A 22059-nucleotide genomic window follows, 5' to 3' on the forward strand; every position below is an offset into this window, starting at 1 on the left:
GGGTTTGCATGCAGAGGCGAATCCTTGCTATTTGTTTTCAGCTGGGAAGAAGGGGGTGTTTTCGGCAGTGGGAGCTGCAGGGGGAAGGCGGCAGGAAGGGCTGTGGCTGGCTGTGAGCTGTTGAAATTGTTCTGCTCTGGTGCGCTCAGAAGGGACAAACCTGCCAGAGCTCCTTGGGCAAGGGAGCTGCTGTTGTCATTCCCATTAACGTTACAAGCAGGAGGCCTGAAAACTGGTGTTTCTCCCCCCATTTTTCCTATTATAAGTCCAATCTAGTAGCACATCCCACCCCACCACACCCCCCCCCCCGTACACGCAGGCCATTCCATAGCGCACTAGAAGTGCGGTCGCATTGTACAGAGGTGATGCTGTTAACACCAGCCTGACCATAGCAGGGGGACGCTCCCAGTCTGGCCCATGGGGTCCCCAGGGACCTCAGTTCCTCACCACCATGATGTGTGACCCAGAAGCTGGGGAAAAGCCTCTGTGTGTGGCTACCAGAGGGGTCCCAGCAGAGCTCCAGCATCCCAGGGCTGATGTTTTGAGAGCCACCCCGGGCTGCTCACTGTGTGCAGGGGACAAACTGCCACCTGCAGCCACCAAATACCAGCTTATCCCGTCATCTGTGCTGGTTTTGGTGGAGAAATTCAGTCAAATAGTGGCGAGGGTGCAAGCCAGGGGGATGCACAAACATCGCATCCCCTGCCTCAACGGGCAGGAGGGGACACAGGCTGGCAGGCAGCACCAGAAATGACTGCCTAGTAACTACAAATCAGGCACTAATTAGCTCTGGGATAGGAGCTCTGGGCCTCGGGGAAGAGGCTGCTAGTTCGCTGTGTTCACATGCCATTGATCAGCTCCAGATGGAGCCAAAGCCCGACACACCACCTCGTGCTGGGGACATGGCTGCTGGTGACTACAACAAGCTGGGAGTGCTCAGAAAATACTGATAAATGTTCTCTCCCTTCAACAGCAGCTCCTCTCCGAGACAAAGATATTTTTCAGGGTGAAGCAGCAGCAGCAAGGCAGTGGCAGCTGCTCTCCTCGAGTGCTCCTGCCTCTTTGAGCTGATTTATTGTCTGCAGTGAGGGGACAGGGACAGCAGTGGTGGTGTGCTAGGACTGTGCAGAGTCCGTGCCGCAGCTCAGGGCTCTCCTTGGGTGCTTTTTGCCTTGGAGCCCCGTGCTTCTGGGCAGGGGGACGTCTCGTGGGATGCTCTGGGCTGTGGTGCCAGAGCAGGAGGATCCTCAAGTACCGCAAATTAGCGGGGTCACAGGGTGTGCAGCACTTGTGTGCAGGAAAAGGATGGGAAAGCCGTGGATGCTGGTGAAACACCCCGCTGGGCTGGAGGTGTTGTACGGGGTGTGGGACAGAAATAGCCCTGCAAGCCTGTTGGATGCAGGCACGTGGTGGGGCTGTCAGAAGGGGTGGGTTTGGGGACCACGCAGTGGGAGCAGCACGGGCACCCTAGTCCCTGCCACAGGACCTGCCCCGGGCACCAGAGGTCCCGGAGCTGCTGGGTTACAGGAGCCTGCGGTGCACCTCTTGGGCACCTTTCCCCAGCCTCCGGAGCTGCTGGGCTGGTGCCGCCCCACCTCGTGCCCTTGCAAGGTCTGTCCTGGAGGCGGATGCTTTCTGTCTGTCCTTCCCCGGGGTCACAGCTTGTCTGGCTCCCTGCCGAGGCCTCCTAATCCCCCTGCCCCTCCTCTGCTCCCCAGCCCCAGCAGGGAGCTGCCCCCTGCTCCCACAGAGCCACCAGATGCCACCTGGTGCCACTGCTGCTGCTCTGTGCTGCTCCTTGAGGCAGTGCCTTGTGTGTCCCCAGCACGCAGTACTCCAACTGCAAGGGTGCCCCGGAGCAACGCTTGCTCCTAGAGCTGTGACCATGGCCCCTGGGTCTGCTGGTGATGACGGTGCTTCAAATTACCCCAGCATCATCTGGGTGTGTGCCCTGGCCTGGTGGAGAAGGGAGCAGCTCCTTTATGTGCTACTGAAAGCACGAGATACCTCAGGGAAGGATCATCTCCCTCCACGCAAGCCAATACCGTCCTGCGTTCCTCCCTGTGCCATCCCCATCCAAGGTCTTCTGGGTTCTGGTTGCTCCCAGGCAGGGCAGGTCTGGAAATCTGCTCCTCCTGCACGTGCTGCACAAAGTTTCCTCTGAAAAAGAAAAAAGAAAAAATTTCCGAGGGTTTGCCAAGGTTTTCTCTCGTTATCAGCCCCTCCGGGCCATGCTGAGTGGTGTCTGGGAAGACAGCCAAGCCGAGTGGTATGGCGGGATGGAGCAGGCGGGAGCTATTTGGGATGCAGGCTTTGAACTTGGGTGAACCTCAGCCTACGAGCCCTCCGGCATCGGCCACGCCAGCGGGACGCGAGAGACGTGCCACGATGGCCAGCTGGGCTTCCGCAGGCCCACTGGGACAGGGACACCTGGCAGAGCGTGCGTCGGGTCGGGGCACGGGGAGGAGGTGGTGAAAGCAGCCCGAGATGGTGGCACAAGGGGATGGGAGATGGCAGTGATGTGAGGGCGACTGGGCACAGGGGGCTTCTGGCTCCTCTGAACCTAGATGAAAAGTGAAGCTCCTGCGAGCTCACGCGTCACAGATGCTCCAAGGCTCTCAGCTCTGGCTGATCCCACGGCCCCGCTCTGTGCTGTTTTCGTAGGAAAGGGACTTGGAGCTGCCTCTGAGCAAAGGCCCCCACAAAAGGCTCCCAAACCCTTGGGCAGGCTCCCTCAGTGACTCCTGGCACCTCACCTGCACTCAGGTGGACAAATCCATCCTATTCCCATAAAAGCCCGATGTCGGGTAGCTCCTTTCTCTTTGTGTTGGATTTAAATCTACTGCAAAGGCTCATGAAAGCTGGGGGCTCGCTCTTTGGGGAATCAGCCAAGAATGTGCTGGGGGTGCAGAGCCTGCTCCAAAAACTTGGAAAGCTTTAGAAACACCTCCACGATAAAGATGAAATTTGTAGAAAATGAGTCAAAGGGAATTAATCGCTTGTGGTAGCAAGGACGAGCTCTCTCCGCATGGCCGGTGCAGGCGGCGGCTGTGACGGTGCCTGTCCCTGCAGCCGGGGACACGCTTGGAGGAGCCGTCACCTGCTTCTGGGGGCAGGGAGCTCTGGTCGCTGCTCGTCGCGCTGGGAACCACAGCGTGTTTTGCCCCCAGCAGGAAAAGGGCTGAGGTCTGCACTGACAGTGTGGTGCCCCCCTCCCCCAAAAAAATCCAATGTCCAACACAATGCCACACGGTGTCTGTGTGGTTGTTTCCATGCCAGAGGATTCAGCACGTCTGCTTGTCCCACTGGGAAAGTGTTATTGTGGCCCCACGTGGGGTCTGTCCCCATGGGAGGAGGGCGCAAAGCCCTACCGGGGCATCCCCCGCGCCTACCAAGTCTGTTCCCAATGCACCGCCCATGGAGCAGCCCCTGGCCCTGCCTGGCCTCTGAAGGGGCTGGAGGCAGCCCGTGGGCACCACTGCCCAGCCCAAATCCTCCTCTTTGCAGAACCCCCTCTCCAGCGACAATGCCTCGTCTCTGTGCAGCACCGTGGATTACAAGCCGCCACCGCCGGAGGAGGAGGCGGAGGCAGAAGAGGCTGAGGACAGCAGCGAGCCTGAGGAGTGCTTCACCGAAGGTGAGGGATCGAGCAGAGCTGGGCACTCCATGGAGAGGGGGTGGTGGGCATGGAGGGGTTGTTGCAAACCAGTGCTTGCAGTGTCACAGCTCTAGGGCTCGCCTAGCTCAACCCAAGCTTCCAATTCTCCTGCCCTTGTGGGTGGGCGTCCCCATGCCCAGCAGGGTCCTTCCCCAGCCTCCACCTGGGAGGGGTTAAAGCATCAGTAAAAGCACAAAAAACTTCTCTCTGGTGGAGAGGCAACCCAGGCTCTCTGTCCCCATCTCCAGCTTGCGTGAAGAGGTTTCCCTGCCTCTACGTGGACATCACCAGCGAGAGAGGGAAGGTCTGGTGGAACGTCCGGAAAACCTGCTTCCGCATCGTTGAGCATGACTGGTTCGAGACCTTCATCGTCTTCATGATCCTCCTCAGCAGCGGGGCGCTGGTAGGTCCCACCCCACCGTTCACCCCGTCTTTGCTCTGCAGCAACTCCCTGCAGCTTCTCCTCCCACCCTTAATCTCAGCTGCGAACCATCTGCACCTTCAGCTTAGCTTGATGTGGATGGCTCATCACTTTGCTGCCTCCATAACTGACTGGCAGGAGATGCTTTATGGATAATTGATGATTATTATTTTGCTGTTCAGCACTTTCAGCTGCTGACGGGTGTGCTTTCCCAGCACCTGGGTCTCCATTTGCAATGACCTCACTAAAAAGCTGTACGTTGGCCGTTAGGTCCTCCCTGAGTGTTTGGGCTGGGCGTAGCTCAGCTGCCCCTGTAAATGCACGGAGCTGATGGGGAGACCAATCCCTCTGCAGGGCTGGGGATAAGGAGAGAGGGAAGGCGAGCAGAGGGACTGGACGTGCCTTCAGGTGCACTTCACGTGTCCGCACCATGCTCTGACGTGCAGTCTGGGGCCAGCTGAGGCTGTAGCTGTGCGGGAATCGAAAGTTGTGCTGAAGCAGCTGTGCAGCACCTGGTCACCGTGCCCCTACCTCTGCTCACACTTTACATGCCACGTGGACACATCAGGAACCCAAACTCCTAAGAGAATTTCCAAAACTACCTGGGCACCCAAAGGTGCGGGTAGGTGTCCTGGCTTTTGATTCACATGGAGACTGTTGGGAATTAGGTGCAGCTGGACATTTGCTTCAGCACAGCTTTGCTCCAGGAAAAACCCTGCTCCACATAGCCACCAAGAACCTGCAAACAAGAATTAGACCCCATGTTGGTCTGTAAATGCCACCTGTAGCGAGGCTCTCAACTCTTCAGGCTGCCCCAGGAAAGCAGGGATGATGCACTGTGGCCATGGCTGCACCGAGCTAGGCAGCGGGTCTAGTGGAAGAACGACTGTCACGTAGCTCCGCGCCTCTTCCAGGCTTTTGAGGACGTCTACATTGAACAGCGACGGGTGATACGCACCATCCTGGAGTACGCTGACAAAGTCTTCTCCTACGTCTTCGTCATCGAGATGTTGCTCAAGTGGGTGGCCTACGGCTTCAAGGTTTACTTCACCAACGCGTGGTGCTGGCTGGATTTCCTCATCGTCGATGTAAGTGCAACGAGTGCCTGCAGGATCACACTTAGCCAGGGGGGTTAAAAAAAAGCTCTGAAAAGCTCTGAAAGCTCTGTGACACAGCAGGCCATTTCTGTGTCCCTCACCACCTCCACCCAAGAGGCAGGGACCTCCTTGGGGTGGCCTGGTCACCAGAGACCTGGGGACTCAATGTCAGTCCCTGTGTCCCAAGACAACATGATGACACCGGCCTGAGGGGGGTGTTGGGGAGGGAGAGAAGGGCAGGGGCGCACAGATGGGGTTCAGTTCCTCCCCGCTGTTTCCATCTGAGGTGCTGATAACTCCTTGGGCTGCTCCTTCCAGGTTTCTATTATCAGCCTGACAGCAAACTGGCTGGGATACTCCGAGCTGGGAGCCATCAAGTCCCTGCGGACACTGAGGGCCCTGAGACCGCTGCGCGCCCTGTCCAGATTTGAAGGGATGCGGGTAGGTGCCTCTTCATGCTCCAACACGGCTGCATGATGCAGCACCGGTCAGCAGAGCTAGGCCCTGGCTGGTCACCCACATTGGGAACCCATCCCAGACAATTTCCAAAGGTCTCCAGATCAGTGGGGTCGATGCTAAATACCCTTGGCCCAGCCTGAGCCCGCTCGGTGCTGCAGGGGAGGATAAGGCTGGGACACAGAGGTGCAGGGCCACCTGGCTGCCAACCTGGCTCCTTGGCCAGGGCCTCCATGGTTGTTTCTCTCCATGCAGGTGGTGGTGAACGCCTTGCTGGGCGCCATCCCCTCCATCATGAACGTTCTGCTGGTCTGCCTCATCTTCTGGCTGATATTCAGCATCATGGGGGTGAACCTCTTTGCGGGGAAGTACTACCGATGCATAAACACCACCTCGGGGGAACTCTTTGAAATCAGTGTGGTGAACAATAAGAGTGACTGCATGGCTCTCCTCCACACCAACGAGGTCAGATGGGTCAATGTCAAGGTCAACTTCGACAACGTGGGCTTGGGATACCTGTCCTTGCTGCAGGTGGTACGTACAGAAAGCAACTGCTGTCCCTCCAAGCAGCACGTTGTCTTAGCAGGGCAGCGTGAGTAGCATCAGGGTTAAAATGAGGTGCTCCCCTGATGCCCAGGATGGGTTTCTTGGCTGCTGCTTAGTTCCGGAGTTGGTATTTAACCCCAAAAACCTGCAGAGTCAAGGAGGAAAGGGGGAAGATAGAAGATGGGAGGGGAAAAGGTAGTTGTCACCAGGGAACTGTTGTGGATGAATGAGTGTAGCACCAAGCCTGGAGCTGCAGGAAGTCCTCCACAGCAGGGGATGCAGGAGCAAGGAGGCAAGAGAGTTTTAAAGCACCATTATTTGGAAAAGGAATATGACATAATGCAGGGGAGTTGGAGCCAACAAAGCCTCCCATCTGCCCAATCCACCTCTCAGGCTCTCTAAACTCCAGACTCCCAATCCAATTTTGCAGCCTAACAGATTCCTGGCAGGGAGATGTTCCCCTTGCTACAGTTAGGTCTGTTACAGTCACAGGCTGCAAGAGTTTTGCATGAGGAAGATGACGATTGGAAAAAGAGCATGTGTGTGTTGGCTGCAGGGCAGTGGACGAATGCAGCCGTGCTTCCACTGAACCCACTGCAGCTGAGCAAGGCAAGCAGAAGGGGAACTGCTCACCACAATTTTAATAAAAATATAGGTGTGGGCTCTGTTATTGGGTGGACTGGGGTTACTCCCACTGGATCCAGGGGAACTGGTGGTTGCAGAACCAAAGTGAACCCAAACTGATTAACCACCTATAAATTTAGCTTCCTCTTCAAGGTTTGTTGTTCCATCAGACTCAGGAAACAAGATGTTCAGGCTTTTTGCTTAGCAAATCAGCAGCAAAAGCCTGTAAATACACAGTGTACCTTCACCTCGCTAGGATGGGGGTCCACCAGCCATCAGAGGCAGCAAGACAGAAGGCAGGATTTATGGAGGTGGCACTCGTCCGGGGAGAAGGAAAGCAGCAGCCAGGAAAATTGGGGCAATTCATTATTTTAGGGAGAAAAGAGTCCACAGCTGCTTTTTCCCAGCCTCTTTTGATGTGGTGCTTTAGGAAGTCATTGGTAACCTCAGCCACAGAATGGAGCTTATATGCCCATAGGTGTGCATGCACCTGTGTCAACTTCAGTACTTCTGCATGGATGTGTGTTTCTTGTGGATGCAGCACGTGGTCCTTCTGCCATTCCCCCTGAGGAGCCGCCTGTGGTGCAGCAGCAGCTCCATGCATGGAGCCAAACCCCAACCTAAGCCCCAAGTGTGTGCTCAGTGCCTTCCACACCCCCCGTAGCCCCAGCTGCCTCCTGGTGAGCCCACTCCTCTCTCTGTCCCTGCAGGCAACCTTCAAAGGCTGGATGGACATCATGTATGCCGCCGTGGACTCGCGTGAGGTGAGGGGATAAACACGGACATCTCACTGCCAGCACCAAGTGTCACCCATCCCATAGGGCTGGTTCCACCCAGCTGGCCGGGGCTTCAGCTGGGTCATGGGCCAAAGAGTGGAGAACCCCCCCCCCAAAAAAGTCCCCCTGCCAAGGTCTGCAGCTTCAAAGAGGGCAGTCGGTTGTGTCCCTCCCAGAGCCTTCTGCCACCCATGTCATTGTCACCTGCATCCCAGCCGCCATCCCAGCTGCACCCCGGTCCCTGCGCCAGGCTCCCAGCCCACCCTACAGCTGCGGCTGCGCCCAGCTTCAGCTTCGCGGTCCAAAATCCCCATACTGCACCTACAGCTCTGTGTGACGTCCTCTGTGTGCTCCTCCAGCTCGAAGAACTTATCCCGTCCTGGAGACAGTGATATATATATATCCAAAAAAAAAAAAGTGTTCCGAAGAGTTTCATGTTTGTGCTGTGATCCATCCCCAGATGTGTCCCTGCACCACCCCTGACCATGGCCATGGGCTGATACTGAGGGAGGAATTTCCTGCCTTTCTCTAAGGGAGCACAGCAGACTCGCCCGTGCCCCACTGAGGGTCAGCCCCGCACACCCACACCCCGAGCACATTGTTTTCACTGCCTTTTTTTAGCTTCAGAAACAGCCGCTCTGCTCACCCCGGCTGCAGCTGCCAAGCACCCAGCCATAAAGCTGATACGGGAGAAAATGTGCTCTCCTCTGCCAGGAGCTTGCCTTGAAATTGGGGAAGTCAGTTGTGACACCTAGGGACGTCTCGGCTCAAATATTAGCAGAATTAAATGACACCCATTGAGATGAGGAGGGTTGGAAAACCCTCCTCAGGCTGCCAGGCTGTGTCACCCCCGGGTGCTGGCATGATGTGAATTAAACCACCTCTCCTTTCCCCTTTTGGCTGTATTTCAGCCCTTGGAAAGTTGACAGTTGGGAAGAAGCCCAATTTGCTCATCAATATCAGCCCTGTCCTGTGCAGCCTTCCTATTCCCCAGCACAGGGCTCCGGACATCCTTGTCCTCAGCCCAGCTGGTGCCTGCTCCCCTGGGGACCACACAACCCAGCCAGCATCTGCCAAAGGCTTTGCAGCAGCCACCACATGCTTTGTCAGGATATGGTGGCCCCTGGACCAGGGGCTTGGGGACATGCTTTTGGGGGAGAGTTAGTGTCATGTACTCATCTCTGATTTCCCATCTCTCCTGGCCAGATTGAAGAACAGCCATCGTACGAGATCAACCTGTACATGTACATCTACTTCGTCATCTTCATCATCTTTGGTGCCTTTTTTACCCTGAACCTCTTCATCGGTGTCATCATTGACAACTTCAACCAGCAGAAGAAAAAGATAAGTATTTTCTGGGTCCCGCAGCCACCTCTGCCTCCTGGAGCCCTGGTCCAGGAGAGAGGGGAGCAGCATCTTTCCTTTTCCCACCGCGACCCTTTCTCGTCATTTTTCCATGCGTTGGGGAAAGACTGAACTTCTGAAAATGAAAATTTCTGAGCTGTTTTGAAGCAAATAACATGGGACAAATGCGGGGGCAGAGAGTGCGTAATGCAGCACGTGTTGCTCGCACCAAGCAAGTTCTGAGCTCACAGGATCTGGGAACACGGAGCTAGGGTGAGCGCCGCTAGGGCACGGGGTGCCCTGCTTGATGCACCAGGTGCTTCCCCAGTGCCGTCATCTTGCCTCAGCAGGAGGAAACCACAGCGCTGGGTTTAGCACCCATAGGTGCTGTCAGCAGGGGGAGGAAGCAGGTTTCGCTGAGTCAGCACAGTGAGCAAAGCCCAGCTGGGGATGCATGGTGGGAAGGAGCAGGGCATGGTCAGGGATGTTTGGTGGGAAGATGTGAGTCCCCAAGGCTAACTGTGGCGATTCCTTTTATACTTTGGAGGTAAAGACATCTTCATGACGGAAGAGCAGAAGAAATACTATAACGCCATGAAGAAGCTTGGCTCCAAGAAACCCCAGAAGCCCATCCCCAGGCCCTCGGTACGTTGGGTTAACCTCCTTGGAGCACAGTGGGGAGGGAGTGCCTCAAGCCACCGACTGTTCCAAGTGAACAAGAAAGGTCTGGAGTAGAGCATTTGCCAGCACAAAGAGCCAAATCCTGGTTCCCCCTTTATCTCCTCAGACAGGATCTTTGTAAGGGCTGGGGCTTCAGGAGAGGTTCACCTCAGGCAACCCTGCCTGGATCTGTTCTTCAGCCCTGGGTCTGCTGGCAAGGGCAAGAGGGGGATCCCTTTCATAGGGATCAGGTTTTTCTCCTAGTTCCTCTCTCACAAATGAGTTAGAGTCAGCGAAACCTCAATGCTCCTAGAAGGGAAACTGGTCCAGTCAATACATACACAGTTGTGACTTGGGCTTCTTGGTGGCCCAGATCAAGTGAGGTCTTTTCCCGTGTGTTCTTTTTTGCTCTGATGCATTAGCATTGGGTATACTTGGAAAACAACAGCCCTGTGCCCACACCTCACCCACAGTGTCACCAGCCTGGCCTCATCCTGCGAGGCGCCGGGTGTTTTCCTCCCGCGGTTTGGGCTGAGACCCACGTAGGGGCTGTGACCCTGAGATTTCCTGCACACTGTTAAATATGGTTCCTTCTTCTCTTTCTGTTGTGTCTTTGTTTTCTGTGGGTCTGTTCCATGTTCCCACCTCATCTCTGGTTCTCCATCATTGCCCCCACGGCCCCCACGGCAGAACAAGTTTCAAGGGATGGTGTTTGACTTTGTTACCAAGCAAGTGTTTGACATAACCATCATGATCCTGATTTGTCTTAACATGGTGACCATGATGGTCGAAACAGATGATCAAAGCCAGCTCAAAACAGACATCCTCTACAAAATCAACCTGGTCTTCATCGTCATCTTCACTGGAGAGTGTGTGCTAAAAATGTTCGCCTTGCGCTACTACTACTTCACTATCGGCTGGAACATATTTGACTTTGTGGTGGTCATCCTCTCCATTGCAGGTAAGCCCTGGAGGCTCTACCAGTTCCTCGGGGACCCCACTGGGTAACAAAGAGTAGAAATGGTCTGTCCGATCGCAGCCATCACCAGCCAACCCCCCGTGCCCACACCTTTGAGCAGGGTGAAGGGACCCTGGGACAAGAGGGATGCAAGGCCACCCTGTGCCACCAAGGCAGGGTGAGGAGCAGGAGATGTGTTCCACTCCCTCTGTCTCAATGTTTCATGGCTGCACTGCAGAAGCAGAGCAGCAGCACTGTTTAATCTTTGGCTCTGCACTCAGAGATTTGAATATGTTCCCTTTACTGCCGGAGGAGCCGAGAGAACTGCGTGCGCTTGGGGCTGGCCTCATCCCAGCCCTGGTAGATGATGGAGAAGCTCCACCTGGCCCCCCTGTGTCAGCTGCAGAGCACAGCAAACTCACTTCTTTTTCATCCCTTTGCAGGTATTGTCCTCTCAGACATCATAGAGAAGTACTTCGTATCACCCACGCTCTTCAGGGTCATCAGGCTGGCGAGGATTGGCCGTGTCCTCCGGCTGATCCGAGGAGCAAAAGGCATCCGGACTCTCCTGTTTGCTCTGATGATGTCCCTGCCTGCCCTCTTCAACATCGGCCTCCTGCTGTTCCTCGTCATGTTCATCTACTCCATCTTTGGGATGTCCAACTTCGCCTACGTAAAGAAAGAGGCAGGGATCGATGACATCTTCAACTTTGAAACTTTTGGGAACAGCATCATCTGCCTCTTCCAGATCACCACATCGGCCGGATGGGATGGTCTGCTCAGCCCCATCCTCAACAGCGGCCCCCCCGACTGCGACCCCGAACTGGAGAACCCTGGCAGTTCAGTAAAAGGGAACTGCGGCAATCCATCCATCGGCATCTTCTTCTTCTGCAGCTACATCATCATTTCCTTTCTTATTGTGGTGAACATGTACATTGCCATCATCCTGGAGAATTTCAATGTGGCCACGGAGGAGAGCAGCGAGCCACTCTGTGAAGATGATTTTGAAATGTTTTATGAAACATGGGAGAAGTTTGACCCGGATGCCACCCAGTTCATCGCGTACAGCACCTTGTCTGACTTCGTGGACACTTTGCAGGAGCCGCTCAAAATTCCTAAACCAAACAAGATCAAGCTGATCACTATGGATCTACCGATGGTTGCTGGGGACAAAATCCACTGTCTGGATATCCTCTTTGCCCTGACAAAGGAAGTGCTGGGAGACTCGGGAGAGATGGATGCTTTGAAGGCCACCATGGAGGAGAAGTTCATGGCCGCGAACCCCTCAAAGGTTTCCTACGAACCCATCACCACCACTCTGAAAAGGAAGCACGAGGAAGTGTGTGCTACAAAAATCCAAAGGGCTTTCCGGAGGTACCTCCTGAGGCGCTCAGTGAAGCAGGCCTCCTACATGTACAGGCACAGTAAGGACGAAGACGCCCTGAGAGGGGACGCGCCCGAGAAGGAAGGTCTGATCGCAACCAAAATGCATGAGATGTACGGGAACAGTGGGACAGACTTGGAGACAGCCCCAGCCTTCAGCCTTACACCTGTGCCAAGCTCAGAGACTCAAGATGCTCCCGGTGAAATGAAAGTGTGGGATGGGAAACGCGTTGTGAAGGAGTCGCTTGTGTAACGGGGAGTGATTTCCATCTGGTGGCATCACCCAGCCTGAAAAGACTCCATTTGTATCTCCTCTTCAGAAATCTTCCATGTTCAGATCAATAGATCTCAGATGTTGAGCTAATTTCAGATATTTCAAGCAGACACCTTAACTTTCTGAGCAGGATCTCTTACTGATCCTGGTTTTTGTAGCTCACTGCACTTGCAAAGGGCTTAATATTTTTCTTATGAGATTGAAATGTGAAATCTCTCTATTGTTGGTGAAAGAGAAACATTTTAGTTTTGAAATGATCTAATCATGATAATGATGTTTTTCGGACATTAACAAATGAGGATGGTTGTCCTTTTACTTAAAGTAATTGTTTATTAATGTTATTTCACAATGAAGATATTTTCTTCCTATTATTCTTCCAGAGTGCAGCCAAGTAACCAGTGAAAGATGAGCCAAGTGAAATAATATTAAGAATAATTACAGAAAGGTTTTGTGAACAAAAAAATCTCCAATGTCTTAAAGTAGCACCTTTCTTTTGGATATTTTAATAAGCTTTATGGATTTTTGTTATATACAGAGAAAGTGCAATTATGTCTTAAAGATTTGTTTGCATAGCCAAAACAAAGCATCTACAGATATGTTCTCAGGGTTAAATATCAGATTTTAAAGGTCTCTGAATATACATTGAAATCATAAATCATTCAGGTCTCCATGGTACGAATGTAAACTGTATATTCATGCTTCTCTTCTGTTTTCCCGTTCCATCCAGATTTTGTGGCAGGAAAGCGATGGACAGAGGTAGCATTTGGAGAACCTCCTCCAGGAGTTCCCTGTAACAAAAAAACACCTTGAGCACTTTTCTTCGAGCCCCACATCAAGCGGAAACTAGCCTTAGCTAATGAGACATGTCCCCGGGGAGTGGGGAGTGGTCTTTGCATTGAGTCGCTCAATGGGGTCCCATAAACCCCATCAGCTACCAAGCACCGGGGCCTTAACACAATGAATGCTCCTACCCAGAAACGCTCGGGAGGGGTGGCAGGTGGGTGTAAATTCTCCAAATTACCCAATACTCAGGCAGGGTGTCCTTCCCTCGGTCAGGGCTCCGGAACTGTCTCTGCAGCTGGAAACATCCCACGGAGAGGGGCTCTCCCAGGGGAAGGTCCTGTCATTGCTCCCATAGGTGGCCAAAAGGAAAGAAAATGGAGTAAAATGAGCAAAAGGACCCCGGTTAATCTCTGGACTGCCTTCTTTCTACAAAAGGGAAAACACTCTTAAGATCAAAAAAACCACTAACCAAAACTTCCAGTTAAAACAAGGGCTGCTGCTTGAAGCCAAAGGGTCTGTCTTTTTTTCTTCTCTTCTGTTTTGTTTTGTTTTTAATTATTAATATTATATCTTCTCCCTTGGGCTGGTTTTGGCTCAGAGCCGTTGCAGATGCCTTATGGCACCCCACGGAGCTCGCTTGCGTCCATGTGCTTTTGGCCAGGCGGCAGAGCCGGGGCTGCTCTGCCCACTGCATCACACCACGTTGTGCTTCCATTTCCATGTGCATAGGGTGACGCTCCCTGGAACAGGAGCCTGAGCTTCTTACGGTGTGGCATGCTGCTTTAAAGTGCCTTTGCATGGGAAGCATCCATGGCACAGCTCTTTCCAGCCCAGGTTGTGGTTCACGATCAATGCTGCTTGTACGTACATGTCGTCGGTGATGGAAAAATGCCAAAGAGCAGAGTTTGTGTGAGCTAAAGCCCTTTTTCTTTGTACATTTCTTAAAATAAACAACCGTAAATGGTCAATTATTACAATACCAAATGTGTTGATGTGTGTTAGGGGAGGAAGTGTTTTCCATACCACTGGGAGGGGGAAAGCACCTGCCCCAGTCATAAATACCTGCTCCCTCCAGGGAGCCTCTGGACGCACCATCCTCTGCAGGACCCCCAGTGGGGTCCCGTTCTGATCAAGAGACCTCCCGAGATGAAAGCTCCCCCCAGCACCTCCAGCCCAGTCTCCAGAGCTTCTGCTCTGCTCGTGGATGTGTCCCATGGGCTCCTTGCTGCTTCCCCCAGCAATAAGCCCCAGCTATAGGAGACGCCGCTGTCGCTTCAGCCAAGAAGAAGGGAGGGCTTGGAGGAGGTGCCCGATACTGGGCTCTGTGGAGCCAAACCTGCCCCACTGGCTGCCAGGGAGCAGGTCAGCATCACGCGGAGGAGGCAGCAGCGGGTGAAGAACGTTTCTGTGCTGATGCGTGGCCAGAATCTGAGCTGGGAGTAACCTCCAGGACCTGCTGGTGTCCCCAGGGGCCATGGCACGGCCTCACCGTTGTTTTCTCTCTCCCTAGAACAGCTCGTGCCAGGGCTGGTGTAATTCAAGTGGGATGCATCACAGCACCCACGCAGGCAGCAGGATGGAGGGAGGAGGTGGCACAGCCCCCGTGTCCCCGTCCCCCTGCGGTGGCAGGAAGGACAGCAGTGAAACACAAGCCACCATGAATAAGAATGGGCTGGTGAAGGGTGCAGCTGCCTGGCCCTGGCTCAGCTGTGCCCTGTGCTCATCCCACCACCCCCTGTGGGGACACAGGACCTTCCTATGGGACCATCAGGTCTCTCCCAGGCACCTCCAGCCCGGGGAGCAGCTGCTGGCCTTCCTTGCATTGCTCATTGCAGCTCCTATATCCAGCCCCAGGGGCTGATTACCAAATCTCTCCTGTGCTTCCTGTGCTGTCCCAGCCCTTGGGTATCTCCATCACTGCTGGCTTGCCAGGACATCACAGCCAGGCTGAGTTTTAGCAGTAATACCAAGGGTGCTGACACTTTAGCCCCAGCGTACAGCTCCATGCATGGCACAGCCTGGCTGCTCTGCTGCAAGAAGGCACCTCTCCCATCATCTCTTTCCCCGGGGCCACAATTTCTCTGGAAACCTTTATTTCTGCTCTTGCTCGGCTCACACCCCCTTGCACACAAGGTGAGACTTGGGCTGGCTCCCAGCAGCTGCCGGATGCTCAGAAACAGCAAAAAAGAAACGACCTGCAGAAAGTGAAGGTTTGGGGAGGCCCCAAGAAGACAAAGCCGGGCTCTGGGGACCAACCCGGCTGGCAAAAGTACCCCAAGGTGTTTTTCAGATGGAGTTACAGTTCAGTGCTCACCCGTAGTTTGCAGAGCACGGCGGTTGGAGAGGCGCTGTGGCACAGTGTGAGGGGGAACTGCACCTATGTGCCAGAGAGATGGGGCCAGGGCACAGCTTGGGTGCCACTTGTGGTGGCTGTGCCCAAAGGACGCAGGAGGAAGGGTCTCGGTCATGGCAACTGTGCTGCAGAGAAGGACCAGGCATGGTGATCACCCAAGGAGGGGGCTCTGTGTCTTGGACATCCTGTCTAGGCTTCACCCTTACCTGGATGGGCAGCCCTGGGGACACTTTGGGGTGCTGGGGACAGGGGCTGTGCACCGATGCCACCAAATCTGCAGCGAGCAGGAGAAACCCACAACCTGCCTCCTTCCCGCACTTCATGTGCTGCTCTGACCTCGCAGCCACTGGTCCAGCCTCCACCACTGCCTGTGGCTTCGTTCCCCATCTCCTGCAGGGCAGAGCCCGTGCTGTTAGGGAGCTGGGGTGTGATCCTGCCTCGCCTGGGGTAACCCCATCCCCTGCCCTGTGGCACGGAGCCGTGCTGGTGCCAGCACCCCCTCCCTGCGCTGCACCTCTGCCAGCCCGGGCATGGAGTTGGCGAGCGCTCCACGGACAGGCTCACCTCCACTGGGGGTGCAGAGCCACCGGCCTCGGTCCCCTCCCTCAAATAACTCTGCCATGGCAAGCACGGCCCGAGGACACGAGGCTGGACAAGGCAAGGGCGGGCACAGCAACAGCCGCCCCAGCGTCTGCGCCGCATTCAAAACCAGCCCCAGGGAAAGTCCCCACCGCATCCGATTTACATGAGCAGGAAAGACGCCGTCTTGCATAGCAGCAGCTTTGCCATTTTTAGGTGCAAAGGCCAAGCTGGTTGGAGCAGCCGTGGTGTTTTTGCAGAAGCAAGGGTCAGCGACTGGATGCTTCCCTGTTGTTTGTGGTGAAAAAATGGCTGATTTCTGCAGGAGGCTCTGGGTGCTCCAGGCAAACCTCTGGCTGATGGCCCTGGCTGCAGGTAGGCATTCAGCGCGGGCTTTGCATTGTAGAGGGTTGAAGGAGCAAGAAAGCATGCACACTGGCATGTGTCCCTTGCCTTGTGCATTGAGGGACTCCATCCACATCTGGCTTTAAATAATTTAAACTTTGCAGGTTATGAGCTTTTGCACAAAGCCAGCCCGGGGCTGGGACAGGGCGCAGGAGCTGGTGGGCAGCTGGGACCAAGGAACTGGGGAGCCGGGTGCCGAGTGGGTGCAGAGCATTCATGGCTGTGGTGGCAGGAAAGAAGGGTTTTCTTCACCATTTATTGTTCTTGGAGGCTGGAGGATGGGCACAAGCTGGGGTCAGCACATCACTGAGGCCAGGGCCAAGCCACCTGCCTTTACTCCACAGGGCTGCGTGTCCAAGAGTGGAGGAGAAATGGGAGGAAAAAGGCTTTTGGGGTTGACCTGGGGGGTCAGTGTGAACATCCCTATGCCGTTCCCTTTGAATCCCCATGGAGAAGCAGCCTTTCAACCCAGGACATGGCTCCCGTCCCCTTCCTCCCCATCCTTGATGCAGGGGCACCCACAAACCCTGCAGCAGCCCCCACCCTCGTCTTCAGGCTGAGGAACGTGTGCCCTTGGGGGAAAATCATGTAAAGGGCTGCTGTTGGGTAGCCACCGCGCAGATTTGATGTGGCAAGGGTTCATCCTTACTCTCAGGGTGGCTTCAGAGAAGGTGGGGAAAGCTTGAGCTGCTTGTGGATGCAATGGAAATCTTGCCTTTGGAGGGTCTGAGGGCTGCAAGGTGAGGAGCCAGCTTGGTCGTCATTCAGAAACAGCAGCAGAACTCAGAGAGCGAAGCCCCAGCTGCAGGTGGCAGGGACAGGAACCCAGCACACAGGCTGGACAAGGGGCATCTCTGCATTGTAAAATGAGACGAGGCCAGAAGGGAGAATTTGTCTGCAGGGGGGCAGGCACTGGAGACAAACTGGGCAGCCTGGTCCCAGGCAAGTCTCTGGAGCCAGCAAGTCCCCACCACGCTGCTCATCGGGGCGGGAAGGTCTGCAGCGGGGCAGCAAAGTGCGGGGCAAAGCTCAGGCTGGGGAATTGGCTTCTTGTTCTTCTTATTATTATTCTCTTCTTCTGGGGGGCTCTGCAGCAGCCCCAGCACACTGGAGGTGGTGCAGCCCCCACCTCCATGCCAGCTGCCCTGCAGCAGGGCTTGGCGAACGCTCCCCGAGCGGACGGAGCTGGGCGCTGAAGCGGCGCGGCAAACAGGGCTGGTGCTTCCTGCCCAGCTGCAGCAAGAGGAACTGGGCACCCACGGGGCAGCGCGCTCCTCGCCCGGCCCAGCCCATTTTAATAGCAAAGGCAGGTTTCACGGGGTTGTCAACCAGAAAGCAGCTTACTTAATTCAGGAGATGGGGTGGAAATAGGAGGGTTTGTGCTCAAATGGCCTCTGAGTGGGGTCTGGTTGATGCTCCTGAGCTCGCTGCCCCATATGGGGAGGGTGTGAAGGACCCACAGTGCGTGCCGTCCCATCTGGGATGTCCTCAGTGGGCTTCTCCTACAGGAGCCCTTGGCCAGCGTCTCAGGCCCCTTCTCCTGTCTTGCAGGTGGGATCTCAGCAGTCGGGAACAGCACCGGGAACAGCACCAGTAACAGCACAGGTAACATCTCAGACCCACTGGGCTCTTCCCTGTGTCCCCAGGGTCCCTCCCAACCCTCTGGCTGTGCCATGAGGCTGCCAGCCCCAGCAGAGCCACAGATGTCCCCAGAGCCCTTCCCAGGCTGCAACCTCCTCCGGGGCATCTCCCTCCCCTGCTCTCCCTCTGCAAAGCCGGATCCGTTTTGTCTTTCCTAAGGACGTGAGCATTTTAACTAAGCATTTGCAGAGTGCATTGGGTGATCGGGCCATGGCTCGGGACCAGGTGATAGAGGTGATGGGCTTGTGCACACAACGCTTGTGCCATTCCCACCCCCAGGATGCTGAGCATGAGCTCTGCCACCCAAACAAGTCCCAGCTCTGGGATGTGAAAACAGGCAAAACACAAATTTGAGCAAAATGAAAAAAAAAGTAGAAGTGATGGGGAGGGAAGCCAACTGGGGGTCTTGGCAAAGGCTCTGTGATGCATGCCAGTGCAGGCTGTAATCTGGGAGCCAAGCTGGGGCTAAGAAGGCATATGTATATAGAGATGGGTGGGAGCAGCAAAAGAAGTGTCCCAGTGAAGTCACTTCCACAAAAAATGGGTTTCCATTACAAGCACGTTGGCTTTACGTGCCCATCCTTGTCCCCTGGCAGGCAATGGGTGCCGAAAGCTGAACCAGCACCCGCGCTACGTGGCTGCCAAGAGGAACACACCCATCACCTTCATCTGCTACACCCAAGAGCCCCAGAGCATGCAGTGGTACAAGACATTGGAGGACAGCGATCAGATCTATGTGATGGACCAGAGCACCTCCCGCTTCAGCGTCAAGAGGAAAGAAAACTTCATTAACTTCACCATCTTCAGGATCAGATACGAGGACAACGGCATCTACGTGTGCGACAGGAAGAACCTCACATCGGAGAACAAGCGGCCGCACATGTGCGGGACGGAGCTCAGAGTCATGGGTGAGTGGGAGCCCCCTGTCACCTCCACCGCTGGTGTGTGACCTCCACGCACTTTTCCTGCGTCCCCCCTCCACGTGAAGCCCACATCACACTCCTGGCACCCACCTTTCCCGTGCTGGTGGAACCCCTTCAGACACAACCGTAGGTGCTCCACCACATGGCAGATGTTTCTTTGTGTGCGAGACAACCCCCCAGGTTTGCCTTGGCATGTCCATCCCATATAAATGCATCCCAGGGAGTGCATTGCCCTAAAAAATCCCATTTTTCCCAGTTCTGGTCAGTGGTGGGTCTTTTCCAGGGTGTCCCATTCCAGAACTGGTCCCTGCTGCCAGCCTCGGGGGGTTGCAATGCCCTGGTCCCTTCCAAGAGACACCACCCCAGTCCCTTTCCCTGCTCTGACACAAACCTGTGGTCATGCCGAGCTCGTCCCTGTTCCCTGGGAGCCTGGCATGGAGACGGGGCTCAGGGCTCTCTCTGTGCTGCTGCTCCCAGGTCACAGCAACATCCAGCAGATCCAGAGCAGGAACACCCTGAAAGACGCCATCATCATCATCCAGTCCGTCCTGCTGGTTGTCTTCATCAGCGTCCCCATGCTCCTCTTCCTAGACAAAGTGAGTGGCAGCATCACCAGCAGCGGGGACGTCCCCGGCTCCACCGCCGCAGTGCTCACAGCAGTGCCCCGTGTCCTGGGCAGGGCAGCGAGGGCACTGCTGGGGCCAGGATGGGCAAGGACCAGGTTTGGGGACATGGCTACCTGAAAAAAGCACCTGAAGTGGAGTGGGGGGACTGTCCAGATTTGCCTGTGGAGGCCGTGGGGCCTGGCCTTGGGAGAGGGGTGGAGGATCCCAGCGCAGGCTGCACCAGCTATTGTGGGAGTGCTGGTGACACCCAACCTGTGACTCTCCTCTCTATAGGGTGAAGGCAAAGAGAGCCCTGACGAGGACCACACCTATGAGGTAATGCTCAATTAATTATAGAAATACCTCTGTAATATCAGTCTGAGCCTTGAAACAGCCAGTTATGCCCTTGCTGGGTGCCTGCTAGGTACAGCAGCCCTCGCAGGGCACACAGGGCACGTTCCTCCGAAGTGGTTGCTGCTCCTTGGCCATAGAGCAGCTTGTAGACCCCAAGCCAAGCTCTAAGCACATTCACCCATCTGTCTCCATCTCCCCTTCCAGAAGCTGCCCTGATCCCTGGGGGAGCACTCTGGAGATGGGTCCCCACTTGGGGGTCCCCCTCCTGTGTCTCAACCTCCTTCCTCTCGGCGCAGGGTCTGGAGGTGGAGCAGATGGCCACCTACGAGGACATCACTCCTTTCCGTGACGTGAAGGCCAAATGGACGGTCGGGGAGCACCCAGGGGAGGAGTGAGGGGTCCCACACCCACCGCCAGGCCGGCACCGGTGGCACCGCTCCCTGCCAGCACCGCGCCAGTGCCCCGTGGGGACAGGCACCCGGGTCCCGATCTGCCACCACGGACCTTCAGCCGCCTCCAGCAGCCCTGCGCAGAGCTCGAGTCTCGCTGCCCTTCGGTGCTCACTGCACCCCCCAAGACTGTCCTGCCCTGGCTGCTGCTCTTACTGCCCCGCTGCTGAACCCCTAAAGCCCATGTAGATATTAGGAGCCAACCCCAGCCCCCTGGTCGCCAGCAGCCCCGATCCCCAGGCAGCCCCACATCACGCTCTGAGCTCCTGCGTGGCCACCACAATGGCAGTACGGTGCTGGGTGCTGGGACTCCTCTGTCCCCACCACCTCCTGGAAGGAGAGGACCACGCTTGATCACTCCCCATGCTGCAAGGACCCTTGTGGGCTGTGAGACCCCGCTGTGGGCCCTGTACTCCTGGCAGTGGAGCCAAGGTGAGCAGCACCATGGGGGTGCTATAAGTAGATTTGGGGCCACTGTTTAGCTCTCGAGCCATAGACGTGCCCAGCAGGCCAAGCTGGAAGTTGTACAAGCTGGAAGATCCTTTGAAAGTGCCTCGTTCTCTCCAAAGACTACAGAAAGGCTGGGGAGGCAGCCCCCACCTGGAGGGTCTTGCACAGGGCTTGCTCCTCACCAGGCAAGAGCTGGCCTGTGTCAGAAGGACGTCCCCTTGGTGAGGGACAAGTGCAACCTCAGAACCTATGGGAAAGATTTAAAGTGTGGGACACAGGTGTACGACTGCTTTTTCAAGCCGTAATAAAGGTAATGGGTAAATTCACATCCTGCACCTCCCGTTCCAGGCATCCAAGCTGCGTCTTGCCGTGCCTGATCCAGGGGTGTCCTGGTGCCACGTCCTGGTGCCACCCCACCATAACCCTGGTGCCAGGGTCTGTGGGATGTCTGGGAACAAGGAGCAGCTTTCTGTGGGTTCCGCTCAGGCAGCTGGAAACCAAATTTCACCCCTTCAGGGCCCCAAGCGCAGGCAGGGATGTGAAGTCAAGAGCAGCCGTGGGCTCTGCTGGAAGCGCCGGCTGAGCACTCACGGGGGGACCACTGCGGCCCCAAGACGTCAGTGCTGAGCCTGGGACGAGACAAAAACCACCGCCAGGAACCGAAGCAGGAGGAACAGGGCCCAATGCCAGGAGCAAAGAGCTGAGCTCTGCTCCAGCTACATCTGCTCTTGCAAGAAAAGCTAGAAAACATCTGGAGAGGAGCAGAACGGCACTAATTGGTTCTGTTAATAAAAACCGTTTTGGCACGGCAGCAGCAGGCGTGCGGGTGATGGGGCTCAGGGCTGGTTGGGCACACAACACCGGGGCTTTCACTGCCGGGGGGGTCCCCAAAGGCATGGGGAGCCCATCACGGTGGGTTTGACAGTACGAAGCTGGACAAGGCAGGACACCAGGGTGACGGGCATCAGGGGGGTGACAACAACTGTGAGGCTGAAAGATGAGACCTCCCCAAGTCATGGACAGCCAACAAAAAAAGCTAGAGTAAAATTACGGGCAAATAGGGAACAGGCTGGTTCTTGTTTACTGGTAAATCAGCTTAATGGAAAACTGGGATTCAATCTAAATAGCAAAAAAACAGCATTTTAAGGTTGTTTTTTATTAGTTAAATAAGCTATCCTAAACTGGCTACATATACATGTATTTAAATGTTACTTAAACGTGTCTTGTAAATTTGATTAACTGAAGGAGTACTCACAGTGAGGGAAATGAATTCCTGGTTTCCATGTTTGCCAAGATTTTAGGACTAGCAAGGCTCATCCC

At 55.3% G+C, this 22059-nt stretch overlaps 2 protein-coding genes across 10 annotated transcripts in view; both read left to right on the forward strand.

The window, feature by feature from the left end:
* Positions 1 to 13940, forward strand: part of SCN4A (sodium voltage-gated channel alpha subunit 4) — a 46273-nt gene extending 32333 nt beyond the window's left edge. For 8 of the 9 annotated variants that reach the window (XM_066981626.1, XM_013198182.3, XM_066981624.1 and 5 more), the window contains exons 17-26: positions 3508 to 3637; positions 3907 to 4061; positions 4994 to 5167; positions 5495 to 5617; positions 5888 to 6166; positions 7513 to 7566; positions 8785 to 8922; positions 9463 to 9567; positions 10273 to 10543; positions 10984 to 13940. In XM_066981626.1, the coding sequence (XP_066837727.1) occupies positions 3508 to 3637; positions 3907 to 4061; positions 4994 to 5167; positions 5495 to 5617; positions 5888 to 6166; positions 7513 to 7566; positions 8785 to 8922; positions 9463 to 9567; positions 10273 to 10543; positions 10984 to 12176 (2622 nt within the window). In that variant the 3' untranslated portion in view covers positions 12177 to 13940. The remainder of the gene's footprint in view (positions 1 to 3507; positions 3638 to 3906; positions 4062 to 4993; positions 5168 to 5494; positions 5618 to 5887; positions 6167 to 7512; positions 7567 to 8784; positions 8923 to 9462; positions 9568 to 10272; positions 10544 to 10983) is intronic. The other variant, XR_010826254.1, reaches the window with a different exon arrangement.
* A 2172-nt stretch (positions 13941 to 16112) lies between these two features.
* On the forward strand, positions 16113 to 21065 carry CD79B (CD79b molecule). The gene is made up of 6 exons (XM_013198180.3): positions 16113 to 16287; positions 17869 to 17922; positions 18555 to 18866; positions 19359 to 19477; positions 19781 to 19822; positions 20137 to 21065. Exons 1-6 carry the CDS (start codon positions 16221 to 16223, stop codon positions 20233 to 20235), a joined length of 693 nt encoding a protein of 230 aa, XP_013053634.1. The 5' UTR covers positions 16113 to 16220; the 3' UTR covers positions 20236 to 21065.
* The last annotated feature ends 994 nt before the right edge of the window (positions 21066 to 22059 follow it).

Source organism: Anser cygnoides, chromosome 22 (genome assembly GCF_040182565.1).
Source record: "Anser cygnoides isolate HZ-2024a breed goose chromosome 22, Taihu_goose_T2T_genome, whole genome shotgun sequence".
Classification (NCBI taxonomy): domain Eukaryota; kingdom Metazoa; phylum Chordata; class Aves; order Anseriformes; family Anatidae; genus Anser; species Anser cygnoides.